A 17,146-nucleotide genomic window follows, 5' to 3' on the forward strand; every position below is an offset into this window, starting at 1 on the left:
GAGAGAGAGAGAGAGAGAGAGAGAGAGAGAGAGAGAGAGAGAGAGAGGCTAAATATTCAAAGAATGGAGGAGGGGTAATGGATGTTGTTCCCAAAAGGAAAGTGGCGGGGGATCAGGGCAGGCACAATTAACAGCTGCCAGGCCCCATAGCCTCTCACCATGCGCACTTCTGAACGGCGTACAATGTGTCTTCTGCTTCCGTCCTTGTCACTGCAACTTTAGTGTCACTGGTGATCTCCATATTGTTAAGTCTTATGTGTCAGGTGGTTAGCTCAGCTGCAGAGGCGTTTCGAGTGCACAGACAGCACAACTTGCCCCTTTCTCCTGTTAATCCAGCTGGCGAAGGCACTGGGAGTCAGACTGACATAAACATCCCAGCACACCAAAGAGATGCTAAGACGTGGGTGGTTATCACTGAGCAAAACTCAGGGAACTTCCCTTTGGAGACTTTGGATGGGGAGGGGATTTGAGGTCGGGGGTCTGTGACTCACAGCTTCAGCCAAGCCCCATTGACAAGAGTTGATTCGTCATCGTGAATTCCAAACTTGGCGATTGCTCATTTTTTTTTCCTTCTGCTGCTGAGTCATTAATGAGGCTCTGGGCTGTGATTAACTATGGCACCACATCCTCAGCATACTCCTAAGAGCATCCATTCAAATTCAGCCATATGTGCTAAATGTCTTGTATTAATCAGGATTAAATGTGGATGCAGGCGAAGAGACCCAGGAGAACGGTGGCTTGAACAAGATGTTTATTTCTCCCTCCAGTAAAAATCCACAGGTAGGCAGTCCAGAACAGTCTAGTGGCCCTCTCTGAATTCCTTGGGGACCCAGGGCTTCTTTCATTCTTTCAGTTTATCCCTCTTCTATCCTCATCCTCAGGTTCAAGTGAGAGTTCCACCTCAGCACATGTGCATTTCAAAATTTTTTTTAAGTTTATTCATTTCTGAGAGAGAGAGAGAGAGAGTGAGTGAGCATGAGCAGGAGAGGGGCAGAGAGAGAAAGAGAGAGGGAGACACAGAATCCGAAGCAGGCTCCAGGCTCTGAGCTGTCAGCACAGAGCCCGATGGCAGGGCTTGACCTCACAAACCACAAGATCATGACCTGAGCCGAAGTTGGATGCTTAACCAACTGAGCCACCCAGGCGCCCAGCACATATGCATTTCAGACAGAAGGATGAAAGAAGGGCCAAAAAAAAAAGGGCTAAAGACGGTTCTAGAAGCTGCCCTACAGGGCTTTCACTTACATCCCTTTGGCCAGAATATGCTGTATATGGCTATAAAACAGGCTGAGAAATGTGGTCATTTTTCTGTGTGGCCATACTCCTAGCTAAACGTCAGGGATTGTAAGAAAGGAGGGTGGAAGTTGGTGAACAACTAACCGTTCTGGTTGTGTGTGTGTGTGTGTGTGTGTGTGTGCGTGTGTGTGTTGGATACACAAAGATGTGGGCAGCTCTCCTCTCCTCTGAGTACAAATATTCTTCCTGAGGTTCTTGTTTTGGCAAGTTGGCCAGACAGGCACCCCACTTGACTGCTCAGCTGTGAACTTGCAGTTCAGGAGAAGAGAACAGGTCTAAATTCAGCAGCTCGGCCATCTGCCAGAGTCTCCTGTTATTCTGGGAGAATTTACTGAGACTCAAACACATGGCAACTGAGCTGCTGTGGTTGGCCTTTCACGTTTCTTGTATGTAACCCTATCTCGGGTCCTTCAATGGAGAGGAAAATTGTAAAGACTCACGCCATTGTCAGGAACAGACTGATCTGGCTCAGAGCTTGTTCAGGAATACACTTGTGAACATTTCTTTACTGCGTTTCTTGCCTCAGCTGACTCAGTGCTGAGTTCCTCCATGGGGAAGCCCGGAAGTCCCCCTGCCTCTTCCTACCTTACCTTTCTACTCCTCCCATCACTCCCCTCCTCACTCCTAGGTCCCAGTTCATATCACCAATGTCCCCCATTGGGTGGCAAGTTCCATTTGCCTGGGTTTTCCCGTTTCCCAGAATGGGGCCCCTACAAGTCATGGGGATTGCTAAACTTGACCTCTGCACTTCCAAAGGATAGAGCTCAGGCAGTGAAAGCCACAGGGAAATTAACTTCGCTTCAATCTGAGCAATCTGATCTGAAGGTCAGCACTATTCTAAGAGGGCATGGGCTGCCTTTAGAGGTGGTGAGCTCCCCGTGTGTGGAGGATTTCAAGCAGAGGTAGGATGACCATTGAGTGGAACACAGCTCAGGGGCTTCATGTTTCTGAAAAGTAATTAGATTAAATAGCCTCTACTCCTAGCCTGACCTTCTTTGGTTCTATGAGCATGAAAAATACATTATGTTGCATTATGCACTCAGGAAATGAGGGAAAAAGACTAAGTTGTCATAGGGAGGTAGTTGAAAGAAGTGACAGAGAGTACTGGTCCTCCAGCCACACCAGCAAGGTCCAAATCCTGGCCCCACATTATCTTTGCAACCCCAGGCAAGTTAGTGACCTTTCTGTACCTTATTTCCTTAATCTGTGGAATGGAGTTCAAAACTTTCTACTTCAGAGGCTCTTGTGAAGCGTAAATATCGTAATGCTTGTAAAACACTTAGAAACAGTGCCTGGCACACAGTAAGCACTCAAAACTCCTAATCATTACCTGTTGTTGTTGCTTACAAGCCATATATACATCACAAAAACAATATTAGAATTTTTAGTATTACAATTATTATCCACGTCACCACTGATGGGGAGAGAAAAACAAAACACACCTGTGTTTAGAGGCAAAGTCCTCTCTAAGCAGTAAGACTACTGGAAACCTGGTTTGTATTTGTCTGTACTCTTTTGGATTCACCTGACAGACACCCACACAAAGGAAACATTCATTGGCTTCCGTAAGTAAGAAGGTTAAAAGTGTAGCAGAGGATCTCGGGAAACAGGAGCCAGAGGGTCCCTCTCAGTCAGCCTCTTCTTTGTTTGAGCCTTGTTTCTTCCTACTGTGGAGGAGGGAAGGTAGGTTCTCAGCAGAGCCCTTAAGGCCAGGTAGCTGTTTCCAGGCCAGACAAGGCAGAGCAGGATGCAAGCACAGAGAGCCATGGGGATGAGGATGGGAAGCTGAGGGCCTCTCTGAGGCCATCGTGCTGAGCCGTTTCAACTAGAGGGTAGATCTTGCCGTGCCTGAAAAGGCCATACAAAGCCCATGCCCCTGGGTAAGAGCAGGGACATATGATAATCTGGGCCGTGGCCTGTGCGGTCTCCTCCTTCTGGTGCATTTTCTTCTCTTATCCACCTGATGAATGCATCCTTCAAGGCCCAGCTAACATATCACCTCCTCAGTCAAGTTTTCCTTACCACCTTATGTAGCAGTTGGAAATTGCATTCAGCTGTGACCTCAACAGGGCCTTAAACTTGTAGAAATCTGTTGCCGACAGTCCAGATGCTTTGTGAGCTGTAACTTACGTGTTTACTTGGCTGTTTTCATCACTCGACCAGGAGCTCTGATGAGCAGACACTGTGCCTGATGCAGCTCTGTCCCTGACGCTCAGCGCAGTGCCTGATGGAATGAAGGTGTTTGCAGAAAGTTGGATGGATGAATGCATAAATGGATTTTGAGAGGAGAGTGATCGATGCACTTCACAGAGCCATAGGTCTTTCGTATTTTCCCGTGAGGGAGGTCTGTTGAGGTTAGGTAGATCTTATTTTTTTTTTTATTTTTTTTTCCAACGTTTATTTATTTTGGGGACAGAGAGAGACAGAGCATGAACGGGCGAGGGGCAGAGAGAGAGGGAGACACAGAATCGGAAACAGGCTCCAGGCTCTGAGCCATCAGCCCAGAGCCTGACGCGGGGCTCGAACTCACGGACCGCGAGATCGTGACCTGGCTGAAGTCGGATGTTTAACCGACTGTGCCACCCAGGCGCCCCGAGGTTAGGTAGATTTTAGAAGACCAGTTGGCCATGATTGCACCTTTATCTCCAGTAAATTAAACCCGCACATCTGCAGCGTGTCTGTTACCTCTGCTTACCACCTATTACAGTTTGCTTTTTGCTCAGAAGAAAACGTGCAAACCAATCAGAGGCGGTTACATGCACCTGTCTCAGCCTCAGGAGCCTCGATTAACCTTGCGTATAAATTACACTTCCTGCCCATTCTTTATTTTTAGTTCAGCAGTATCTACTTGGCTCCTCCAGGAAAGCCTGCATTAGATTTCAGTCACGAAACTACAAAACAGTAGCATCTCTAGCCTGGCTGAGATGACTCTTATGAACCCCATGAGGCTCTGTTCCCTGGGACGCTCTTGGCTCCGGGACTCAGGTTTTCCACAGAATGATAGTGGCCTGGGCTGTTTGGCGCCCTCAAGACTGGGCCCAAGCCCACTTGTGCATTTGTAGAGGAATCTGCTCCTTGGATCTGACTTGCCTAGACTGTCGATTCCCCTCATTCGTCCCCTTTGGGTGAAACTCATTTGTTGCTATTGCAGAAGTTTAGTTTCATTGCTTTCTCTCTCTCTTTCTCTCTCTCTCTCTCTCTCTCTCTCTCTCCCTCCCTCCCTCCCTCCCTCCCCCTTCTCAGTTACACAGTATCATGACCCAAATCTTTAGTGCTTGAGCTATATAGCTGAGAGCTCTGAAACCCATAGGGCCAGGGGCAGGCTGGGGAGACAGTCGGGCCAGCCAGTGGGCATCAGGCCACAGAGAGGCTGCTTCACTGGGAGAGGTGAGCTACTTTAGAGTTGGCCTTTCTTCCCCCCTTTTTCAGCCAGCCATTCTTAACACGATTTTATTTATTTTAGAATCCCTTGCAGTGCCTAGTTCTGAGTCCAACCAAACAAGTTCAGTAAATGTGGGTCGAGTTGAATGTAAATCGCTGTTGGCGGGGGTCCATTTAACCCTTCACGGACACATGAGAAGCTGGCTCCTTTCCCATGCCACAGCCTGTGAAATGCTGCCTTCTCAGCACTCGGTCAAAGGAGGACTTTTTCAAAAGCCATTTGTTGGTTTTATTCTGGTTAGACAAGGAATACGTGAGTTTTTTTTTTAAAAAGGGAAAATATTGAAAATTATAAAGAACAAAATTAAAATGACCCAATATCCCATTACCCAGAGGCAACTATTACTGATATTTTCTTATTATCTTTTTAAAATTTTATTAAGTTTATTTATTTTTGAGGTGGGGAGGAGCAGAGAGAGAAGGAGAGAGAGAGAGAGATTGAGAATCCCAAGCAGGCTCTGCACTGTCAGCACAGAGTCTAATGCGGTGCTTGAACTCATGAACCATGAGATCATGATCTGAGCCGAGACCAAGAGTCAGATGCTTAACCGACTGAGCCACCCAGTGCCCTGATATTTTCTTCTTTTCTCCATCTTAATCCTCATGAGAGTGTGCCCTGTATCCCTCCAGATTTCTCTGAGGATTAGGAGAAGTGGGGCAGGGGTAGTTTATATTCTTTCTAATCTCATATACACATACACACATTACAAATGTATATATATTATTATATGTTTTATTAGGGTATACATCCACATGTATATATCATATAATACATATATATATATACACACACACACACACACACACATATAATATGTACCCATATAATATATAAATATTTGAGCTGTATCACTTAGCTCTTGTCACAATAGTACTCTATGACTACTGTCAAGCTCGGTGGTTTAAGATGAATGCCATTTATTATTGCTCATACTTCAGTGACTGTACTGGGTATTTGCTGATCTAGGCTGGGCCCAGTTAAGCAGCTCTAATTTCAGGTATAGATCCAACTAGGCATGGCTTCTGACTCTGGATTGGGCTCCACTCTACTCCTGTTATGTTTTTTCTGGGGCCAAGGCTGAAAGGACAGCCATTGGCCAGACACACTCTTCTCTTGGTGCTGGTAAAGGCACACAGGGACAAACCCAACTGGGCAAGCACATTCCGAGCCTCTCCTGTGTTGTGTCTGCAATATCCCATTGGCTAAAGCAGATGACATGGCTGAGCCAATAGTCAAGGGACAGGAAGGTACAAACCACCCACCGTGAGACCAAAGCAAACCAAGTGGCCAAGACCAACATCAGTACGTCAGGGATGTATCTACTTTCCATGGAGGTGAAGAGGGGAGGGAGGGAATATGGTTGAGAATAACAGACTCTACCCACATCCTACATATCTTCCGAGGAATTCTGTCCCTTGAGATTCAATCTGCTCACAACCCACCTGGCAAGTACTATCATCAGTCTTCCCAGGAAACTTCTAGCCCAGAGCTCCTCTACCCATTGAACTAATTCAGTTTCTGGATCATTTGCCCCATGTATGTTGCTCCTATTCCCTTTCCTTGATCCTCTCCCCACCCCCCCCACACACACAATAATTTACACAGAGGTGGGTGAAAGATTTTACTGCTGATATGGAACAGCAAACAAGAGTTGTATATCTTTTGGTTTATACATCTATGTCACTTGGCTCCCTCTCCTGTAGACTCCTGTAGACTCAAATCAAGGCTTGCTGAAGAATTCACCCTGGTCTCAGATATCCTGAAGGTCTCGGGGTGCCTGGATGGCTCAGTTGGTTAAGTGTCCAACTTTGGCCTAGGTCACGATCTCACCGTTCCTGAGTTCGAGTTCTGCATCAGGCTTTGTGCTGACAGCTCAGAGCCTTGAGCCTGTTTCAGAGTCTGTGTCTCCCTCTCTCTCTTTGCCCCTCCCTACTCATGCTCTGTCTCTATGTCTCAAAAATAAACATTAAGGAAAAAGAAAAGAAATCCTGAAGGTCTCATGTGGCTGAGTCGTGTCTTTTGGCAGTTGGTTTAGTTTCTTTTTCTTTCACATATATCTATTGAACACCTGTGCCCTCCACTCCGTGATGAATTTATAATTTAGTGGGGGAAATTAATGATTGAGGGTTGCTAAACCTCAGCACTATTGAATTTGGGGCCAGATAATTCCTTGCTGTGCGGGCTGTCCAGGGTGTTGCAGGGTGTTTAGCAGCATCCCTGACCGCCACCCACCAGGTACCAGGAGCACCACTTCCACTCTCCTTGAGTTATGGGCAACCGAAATATCTCCAGACATTGCCACATATCCCCTGGGGGGCAAATCACCTCTGTTGAGAACCACTGCTCTAACATTTAACCTTTGATAAATAAGAAGAATGACCAAAATAATGTGCTAATAAATGTTCAGAGGAGGACATGGGGCGCCTGGGTGGCTCAGTAGGTTGGGCGACTGACTTCGGCTCAGGTCATGATCTCACGGTCCGTGAGTTCGAGCCCCGCATCGGGCTCTGTGCTGACAGCTCAGAGCCTGGAGCCTGTTTCAGATTCTGTGTCTCCCTCTCTCTCTGACCCTCCCCTGTTCATGCTCTGTCCCTCTCTGTCTCAAAAATAAATAAATGTAAAAAAAAAAAATGTTCAGAGGAGGACAGTGTTTTTCCTGGTAGTGAATCTGTGAAAGCCTCGTGGGGTGAGTGGTGTCTCAGCTGAGGCAAGAATGGTTAGGGTTTTGAGATGAGTTTCTTGGAGGAGGGGGAAACACAGGGCACAAATGGGAAAATAAGGAGTTGCTCTCATTGTCAAGAGTGGATGCCATGTAGGTACTAGGAGGCTAGCTACTATAGGGCCATCTAAGTCATTATAAGGACCTCCATTCTTACTGTGAGTGAAATGACAAGTACATCTGTGTTCATTTGGAGGCACTATGATTGTACACAGAGTTTGTCTTCATAACCCAGAGTAATTGCTGCAAAGTCTCATCCATCCAGAGGTCATTTTTCTGATGCCCAGGAAGGAAATCTCTGAGAGGCACAGTGCACCCCTAAATAAATCCATGCCTGTGGCTTGGTGTCCTTACCCCTCTCAAGATCTCACCCTGAACTCTTTCTAGTTGAACAAACTTGGTTAGCTAGTTCTCAACAGCAGACTAGAAGATGGAAGAAGGGAAGGGGCAGATAAAGGCAGACACAGACTCTGCAGCAAAGCTTCTAGCACAACAGAGAGGAAAGAACCCAAAAGCAGAATTGAATGAGCAAACAAATACATTCAGACCAAATAATTCTTTAGGCAGGGGAACATCCATCCCTTCATAACCCTAAGGATATTGCTGCATAACAGCGCCACCCTAGATGCCTACATACACAATATCTAGTGAGGCAGGAAATAATGTGACACACCGTAGAACCCATGTGGTAAGAGTTCAGCACCATGGTCAGGAGTAGTGTCTGGACTTCTGGCTTGAATCCTTGGTTCAAGGCTCTGCAGCAATAAACTAGTTCCTTAACCTTGCCAGGCCTTAATGGTTTCATCTGTAAAATGGGGATTCCTGATTCAAAAGGTCATTGGGAAGGTTAAATAAATTAAACTACATGAATTCTTAGCTTGGTTCTTGGCAGAGATTTGGTGCTCAATATAAGTTAACAGTTAATACTATCATTTCATTGAAAGAATAAGGTACTGAGACATCTCCCAGATCATGGCTGTTCTGGAATATTCCTAGAGTCTCCTGGCAGTGACAAAATTTCCCTTTCCGAAAATAGGATGGCTGTGAAAGTTGAGAAAGTTCCAGAAGAGAAGGGCAGCTGTATCAGTTCCCCCTCCCTTTTCCCTTCTTTTGGGCAGTAGAGGATGCGCCAGTAAGAGAGATGACAGACAGCAGGCTCCCAAGGATATTGGCCACCAGCCATTTTGTAGCAGCATATTTCCCTTGAATGAGACTAGTTCTTCACACTTTAGGAGAACTGATAGAGGAACAGTTATTCTGAGATAGCTAGGGGAATATGAAGCTATTTTCCTTCAGCCATTATGTCCTATGCTATGTAAAAATATCTACCCCCAAATTAAGAATGCGCACATCAATAGGGTTAGAGGGGAGACACCAAAGCACATTTTAAAGTGGTGGCGGTGAACCAGTGGCAGTAGCTCAGGGTGGTTTTCCTTTGGTCAATGTGTGCTGAGTGGCAAAGCTGAAAACACAGGATGCCCTGTGATGTGAAATCTGGCACCTCAGACGGCCAGGAAGTCACCCCACAGGAAGGAGCTGCTCTCTGTCCCCAGGATGGCAGGACAGTAAAGTAACCTGTTCTCTGTTTGTGTGTTTTCCAGGCTGGAGCAGGAAATACAAGCACTAGAAAGTGAAGAGTCCCAGATATCTGCCAAAGAGCAAATCATCTTAGAGAAACTGAAGGAGACGGAAAAATCCTTCAAGGACTTTCAGAAGGTACAGAAAACAAGTGGGATTTTTCTGAATTTTATCCACAGGGAAGTAAGCACTAGTGAGTTAGTCCCTGGAGACAGGGCCAGTTAATATCGATGAGAAGTCTGAGCCACACATCCTGTGAAATGAGGTGCGGATTGTGTGAGGACCAGTGTCGTCCCTGACACTGAGAGCAGCCTGTCTTCAGGTGTGGGACCACCTGGTCTGCGGGGAAGCACAGAAGAGAGTCATTGAATTAACCCCGTCTACCTATTGTCCAAACCCTTCATGCACCTCATGCCTAAAAAGTCATCTCCCCTTGGACGTTAGAATTCTAAAGCGAATTCTTCTTAAGCAGACTAGCCCTGCTCCTTACAGCTTTAAGTCTTTCCTTTATAAAAAAGCCAGAGGCAAAACCGTATCAAATGGATATGAATTGCAAATACACAGAGTGTAAATACTCTGAAAACAGATGCCATGTAGTGCAGAGGAGAGAACTCCTAAAGCCAAGAGTTTCTGAATGTCTCAGAACCTTCCTTCCATTTTATAACCCAGGTACCCAGACCGAAGAAACAATCTAATCACATTAATTTTAAGATGGGGTTTTCTGATGTCACTTCTCCAACATGGCTAAGGGTATTCGCTGGATAATCAACATGAATCCCTACTGGGAGAAATTCAGTATAAAGTGGGAATGATAAAACTTTTCGTTAAATTTCAGGATCCCAAACATATTTCCCAGAAGAAAAGAAAGCATTGGGTTTACCCACCACAGTCAAATTCTGGACCTGGGGGAGAAAGACGGGTTAGGTGGATGAGGGATTGTCTCCCCACATGTGTGGTGATGCTCTGCCCTGCTTTTGTTTCCACAGAGCTTCTCCAATGCGGATGGAGGTAAGTGTAAGTGCTCTCTGCCCCCACTCTGTAGAAGTATTTTATCCCACTCAGCTTAGTGGGTTTCATGGACACGGGCTCACTGGGAGATGCGATGTGTTGGTGTGTAAAGACACCAGAGGGAAGGAACAGCACTCTGTACAGGACACTGAGCAGGTGCACATCCTGAGACTCGCCTGCCTCTCTTCTTCAAGGACTGTTTCTCGACTCAGTGTTTCTAGTTTTATACAGTTCGCCTGGCTCTTTCTCTTTCCCATTTGGTCCTCAAGGTTCACTGCTTGGACCTTTCTGAAAAGGTGCTCAGCAAAGAGTGCTAATATTGGGACCAGGTCCCAGGCAGGGAAGATCCCATTTGTGGCTAGGTCTCCAGGTCACAACACACATCAGAAGGCCATCATCTGGTGTTTACGAAACCTTTCTAAGACCTGTGGTTTTGCTTTGAATCGGAAAACTTGGCATTCCGCCAGGCTTTCAGGGCAACAGGGCTGGGCAGAACATCCCTCCCTTTGTGGCCTAAGCTGGCCTTGAGCACATGAAGGGTGGGAGCAGGGCCCTGGCTTCCTGACCCCATCCTGGCAGGAGCAGGCCTTCCTTCTGTCCTCCTTTCCCGCCCTTGCCCCTGCCCTCCGCTCTCCTTACCTGTGGCCTTGGGGATGAACGTGAGGTTGTATGCTTGACCTTGTGTGAAGGTTGAATGTTGTTGCTTCATTCTTCACCTTGCTCCCCTAACTTTAGCTACAAGCTCATGAAAACCACTCCATTACCACTTTCACTATGGCCCTCAGCTAGACCTGCTTTAAAAGGCCAGGACTCGTCAGAAGGATTGGATGCCATCTGCTCACCTGGTTCTGATAAAGCCCACCTCTAAACTATGAAGATGATCAGGAGGCAGAATAAGAGTTAGCATCAGTGTTTTCCCCATGCCATTTGCAAATATAAGGGAAAATATTTTTAAAATGCAGATATGGGTAATGTATTTTTCTAGATTAGCAAAGATATTTACACTAAGGATAGTTCTGACGTTAGCCAAAAAAAAAAAAAAAAAGGTATTATGTTATTTTATTTGATTCAGGGAGGGTGGTGGTTTCTAGCAAATAAAAGGCAGGAAATCTGGATGTTTGGCCCCTGGATGATCTTTGGGAAGGTAGTAAACTAAACCTCATGTTCCTGGGTCAAACCGGCAGGGACTCCAGGAGGAAGACCTATGACATTCTAGAGCCTTCTCTAGGGCGTAGCCAAATTGGAGTTCTTGTTCTATGCTTTGGGGATAGAGCATGGACTGAAGAGGTGACCATGTCTCTCTGGGGGAATTGAGGGTGGCTTCATGGGAAGCATAGTGAGCTTCCCTAGTGCTAGGAGAGACCTGAGGCAGCATGCATAATCAGAATAATGCAGTAAATGTCAGGCTGGAATGGGGCTGTGGGGCATTGACCCACAGACGCCTACATACTGGAAGGTACACATTGACCTTTCATGCTTTTACTTCTTTTTTTTTTTTCTCTTCCTTCTCAAACTGGGACCTTTCCTAGACTTATCTCTGTAATTAGGGAAGGGAAAGAGCCTGAATGTCTTGTCTCTGGGAAGGCTGTGTGGCGCATGGAGACCCTCATAGCCTATGACTTGATAACAAGCAAAACTGAAGCCATGTTATAAACCCTTGCCACTCTGTCTTTCATTTTCACCCTGAGTTTCTTTCATTTCCTCCTCCATTACTTCCCACTATTTGCATCCATTCCCCTAAGTGGTTCATGGAGGTGGGAGGAAACTTGATCATGACTAAAAAGAGCCTCTAGAGAAAATTGCCATTATTACTCTGCCCTCACTTTTTGGCAGGGGTACCTCAGGCTCAAGGATGCAAAAATCTTAGGGATCCTAAGAAATGGCCAGGAAAAGGTTTCTGTGGTCTTAACCTGCCATTCTGGATTATGATTCCTGCCATCTCTGGTTATAACTAAGTCTGGGGGGACCTTTCCGTTGTACCACATCTACTGGCAAAGAAGGAAGTTTGAAGGAGGGAACACATCCTTCCAAGAATGCGGTCGATGTTTAACTCACACTGTGGGCTGAGAGTAAAAACTGAAGCATGTCCAGTTGAGGGACTCTGGAGTGTCTGATTATTTTATCATTCTTTGGTTTCAAAGGCCCTTTGATTTCAAAATTGCCAAGACCACTCCTAGAATTAACCACCTGTCACTACTAAGAACTAACACAAAATTATTAAGAATAATAATGCCTTAAGAAAAACACCCTACTTCTGAAATGCCGATTATGGAATCCAAGGCCAACTAGGATTATACAACTGTACAACATGCTGCAGATAATCAGCAAAAGCATTCCTAGTTTAATGAGGTGCCAAGGAGATGGCTGCTGGTGTGTGCCTGTGTCATGATCCCCCTCAGGTCACCTGAGCATGTCACCCTAAGCATGTCAGAGGAAATAAGAGTACGGAACTGGTGGATCACCAATGGCTTCGGATTGTGTGGTAGTCCTAGCAATCTAGAGACATGTATTCCAATCTTGAGTAGAATTCCCTGGCCACATACGTTCTGACCCCCACCTCACTTCCTCCCCACCCCGTATGCACACTTAGTATATAGCAGAGTCTTCATCAGTTGGGTGGGTTTGTTGTTGCCGCCTTAAATAGGCATAATGTCTTCTATAACTATAATTTGGGTATAGTACGTATCCTGTGCTAGCCATTATTTACCCACTGAGGAGCTGGGCCAGAACTGGCAAAGGAAAATGTGTATCCTGGGCCTATTTCCGCCCTTGCTGTATGATACTGATCTTCTTAGGTTTTCATCTTGTCCAAGTCTATGGTGGCCGGAAGCCATCCCCCTATCAACACCTTTATACCAATTGCTGGGAAATCTCAGTGTGTCCTCAGGTGCCCATAAATCATGTTTTCAGGAGAGTGTTCATCAGTTTATTCTAGCTTTGGCTATTCATATTCTTCATAGCTAGAGTAATATTTCAGTAGTGCCAGAACTAATAAGAAGCACTGATCTTACATTTCTACTGTGGTAATGGCCATTCTTTACCTTCTCGGATGATGGACCACATTGACCTTGGCAGGAAGAGGGCAGTTTACAGATTGAGGCTATGTGAAGAAATTCTTCCCATGGAGGCTTTGGAGGCCCTGTTAATTATTCCTTGTGTTGGTCTATCAGCCACCTCCTGGATACATAGCTTCAGGTTTATGACTTAATGATGTATTGAGCGGGCTGCCCTGTTCTCCTTCTCATGCCCCACTCCTCTTCACTCCCTCATCTCAGCAGGAGTGTGTGGCCCCAGCCCTCCAAGAGCTGTAGTTCTCAAGCTTGTAGCCAGGGAACAATGGGCAAAGGTGACTCCACCCCCACTCACTTCGGGGCTAGGAGCTGCCTCCAGTGGAGGCTAAGACACAAGCCCTGGAATCCTGTGCTCTTTCTGATACAGGTGCCCTGCCTGCAAGTGCCTTTAGTTTCTGGATGCTAAAACTTTCAGTATCAGAGGTGCCCCAGAAACTCTGTATTTAGCATAGAATGTATAGACACACACGTGACCAGTATGTGGGTCCTCACCTGGTCTTAATGGCTTGACCCTTCATCTCATTTGACTACAGAAAGTCAGATTTACTGAGATCTCAATCCACAGATTTCTGGAAATCCTCAGGGAAAACTCACAAACTCTGCAAATCTTCTCTGGTCATCTCTTGTCCCCTAAACTGCCCCTCTAGCCACACACTGCTGTTCTAATCTTTCCCTGGGCTACTGTCAGAAGTCTACCCCTACACCCTCAAGATCAGCTTATCTGAAGCCTCTGCTCTCTTCTGGTCCTGCCTCATGCTGGTTTGGGGCCCAGACTCTTCCCACAACTCCCCAGGATGAGAGTAACCTAAGTTCAGGAATAATAGAGAACCATGTGCAACCTCAGACATGTGGCCACACTCAGAACCTTTGACTCAAACCAGGCCCATCTTCAGGGGATGCCCACAGGCTGCCTCGTGGCTTTCTCCCAGTCCCCTCCATCACCCCAAAGGCCTAGTTTCCTTCTTTGCAGCAGAGGACCCTCAACCATGTGTGCCCAACCTAGGGCCCACTCTCCAGCACACATAAGGCCCCTGAGGGGTAGTCACTTGAACCTCACCATGATGAAAGCCTTGCCCACCTACTCCTCATGTCCTATTCCTTCTCCCCAAATGGTTGATATGGAAAAACCCACTCCCTCAGTGAAGCTCCACCCCACCTCTACCCACAGAGTGTGTTCCTCAAAATATAATGGTCCAATATCAGCACATTCTGGATTGTTGATACTCACATGCGAGTCAGCAAATGGTCTAGCTGGTGCAGAACTGAACTAATCCTAATCCTCATCCTAATCTAGTGTCTGTCCATGGTTCTCTCCAGCATGCAATTTAAAAAGGAAAAATGAAAACTGGCAGAACAAAGGCAATATCAATGGGGATACAGAGGACGGGACGGATGTAAGAGATGTGAAGGAGGTAGAGGCTAGGGGGCTGACTGGGCACTGAGAGGGAGCATTCAGGGCACTGCCCAGGATCCTGGGTGAATTGTGGTGCCAGTAAGCTGAGACACAGAGTACAGGAAAAGCAGCAGATGAGCACAGGTGGGAGTTCTGTTTGGGACATGTTGAGTCTGAGGTGATTAGGAGAGATTCAGTGAAGATGTGCAGTAAGCAGCCAGAGGGACCCCTGAGGAGCAACTGGCATTCCAGGATTCTGGGACATGGTCCTGACATAAGGAAGGAATCACATCATATAGAGCCCAGTGCTCTAGAACGTTCCTGCCTTCCCTTTCCCACTTCTCTCTGGGAGATACACAAATTCTTCTCCTTCACCCCCAGTGGTTTCCTGCTTTCCTCTGATTTGACACATCTGCTAAGGTTCATACTCCGCAGAGTCTCACCTCCCCAAATGGCCTTATCCAGCTATTTTCCCAACTGGAGCTGGTCTCCCTGCTTTTCTTGGCCATGTTTCCTACAACTGGGCTAATGGTGAACTCACTGGCTGTTGTTATTTGGAATCTCAGGGTTTCCTGGCTGAAACAATAACCTGAAGTATTGAAATTGTAGGATAAATTCTAGAGTTTTGGGGTTTTGTTTGTTTGTTTGTTTTTTATGTCTGTAAAATAGGTCTTCTGAATGATTCAGGCACCGGAAACTACATTTGCAGTTTAGGGATTGAGCCCCAAGTCTATTTTTCAGTACTGTTTAAGGCATATTTCTAGTTTGATGTCTCATGTTTGGTCAATCCTACCAAGTCGATAATGGCTCTCACTAGCCAAACCCCTTTTCCCTCCTGAACTCATTGTACTCTTAGAATCTAGAGCTTTCTGATGAATCTTTTAATACATAGAGCAGTCCTGGGGCTTGAGCTCTCTGGCCAGGATCCCTCCTACCTCAGCTACTCTGCTGAATACCAGTCACTGAGCAAATGCTTGTCTTTGTTTACCCTGATCCTCTCGTTCAGTGGCCGCCTCTGCGGTCCATTATGTAGGGCAGACAAGCTGCTGTCTCGGCAGTGAACCCACTGGGCCTCCCGACACTGTGCCTAATTGCATTCCCTGTTCTCTGCTACCAGATGCAGTAAATTACATTTCCTCCCAGCTCCCCGACCTGCCAATCCTCTGTTCACGAACAGCAGAACCATCACCTGGGCAGGACGGGACTAGCAGAGCAGCTGGTAAGTCCTGGGGAGCTATTTGGTTTTGATGCCAGGACTGGACATGGGGCTTGGCATTTCTCTGAGCTTTAATAATAAGGGATGTCCAGATATCCTCCCATAGGGGACCTTGTCCTCAGCCCAGCCTCAGACATAGAGTTTACAGTGGCCACAAAGTGCAGGAACTAGGCCCTAATACGTAATAAAGGACTGAATAGGAGGGAATATTGAGAAAATAATAGAGCATTTTCCCCCTAACTTTAGTGTGGTCTGTCTCTCATGGTCTTTGTATCTCTCCTTATTCTCAAAGTTGATCTGGACTCTGCCTGCAGGGGGTTTTATTTTCCATATCAGAAACATACAAGATCAAAGGAGCTATGGTGGAAACTGGGTGGAAATTATCTTCAAAGTATATGAGTATGTTGCCAAACCCTTTGGGAATAGAGCTGCTTGCATATTATAAACATATACTTCCAAGTCCCCCATTTCTGCAATGATTTCTTAGCTACTGTGGTATACTTAGGGGAAAGGTAGCAATTTAAAGAACGTATGTTTCTTGCTAATGTTTTTCACAATGGTGAATTTAAAAAAATAATACATTTATGAGTACAAAGTATAGAGAGAGCTATGTTTTGCCTTATCCAATGTGAATGTGCCTCAGAAATCAGAACTGATGGACATGAAAAATAAATCTATACCAATCTTTTCACTCTACACAGAAATGCAATGAGGGCCAGCAGGCTAAATGAAAAAATGGCCAAGGCCAGTGACAATGTGGATGAGTTCAAATATGAATGTGAAATTATGCTTTACATAATCTAGGTGAATTAATTTCTAAAATAAATCTTATAATGATACTTTCCATGAAACAAAATAATCATGGACTTCTAAGCCAGAGAAATCTTTTTTATGGGCCAATCTGAATATTTTGTGAAGCAAATATTCCCTCCTTATTTTAATGTAAAAATAAAACAAAAGGGCAAATAAGTGTTGACGCAGTTGTGTACTGATTAAATATCTGTGGGATGTCTCCATAAACATCTTAGCATATCAGTTTTACATACTGACTTATGGAGTTGTAGAGTTGGGTGGGACCTTAAATGGTGTGTGGTCAAACCCTGGCCAGGTCCACATGTCCCTGGACTGATAAACTGGATCTTGCGCCTACAGGCATGCTGTAAAGGAATCACTGGCAGTAGTTTAAGCCACAGACTCTCAAATGCTCCAAGGAGCACTTATGAGATCAGATAAGGTAATAACTGTTCAACAGTCACATACCTTCTGCTTGTTATTGGAGCCTTGGTTGTTGATAGTTCCCAATAAGTGTGGGTAAACAGCTTCCCAGCCCCTTTCCACAACATGTTCCCGGACCTCACAGGACAGGTGATATGATCCAACTAATGGATCAGCTCAGGGAGAGGGTAGAGACAGTGTGTGAGAA

At 45.9% G+C, this 17,146-nt stretch overlaps 1 protein-coding gene across 8 annotated transcripts in view; it reads left to right on the top strand.

Moving 5' to 3' along the window:
- PALM2AKAP2 (PALM2 and AKAP2 fusion) overlaps window positions 1–17,146 on the top strand; it is a 465,690-nt gene that overhangs the window by 246,322 nt on the left and 202,222 nt on the right. For 6 of the 8 annotated variants that reach the window (XM_040481932.1, XM_040481929.1, XM_040481927.1 and 3 more), the window contains exons 5-7: window positions 9,059–9,173; window positions 10,022–10,043; window positions 15,625–15,726. In XM_040481932.1, the coding sequence (XP_040337866.1) occupies window positions 9,059–9,173; window positions 10,022–10,043; window positions 15,625–15,726 (239 nt within the window). The remainder of the gene's footprint in view (window positions 1–9,058; window positions 9,174–10,021; window positions 10,044–15,624; window positions 15,727–17,146) is intronic. The other 2 variants (XM_040481930.1, XM_040481934.1) reach the window with 1 other exon arrangement.

Source organism: Herpailurus yagouaroundi, unplaced genomic scaffold (genome assembly GCF_014898765.1).
Source record: "Herpailurus yagouaroundi ecotype Mexico unplaced genomic scaffold, PumYag 160, whole genome shotgun sequence".
Classification (NCBI taxonomy): Eukaryota; Metazoa; Chordata; class Mammalia; order Carnivora; family Felidae; genus Herpailurus; species Herpailurus yagouaroundi.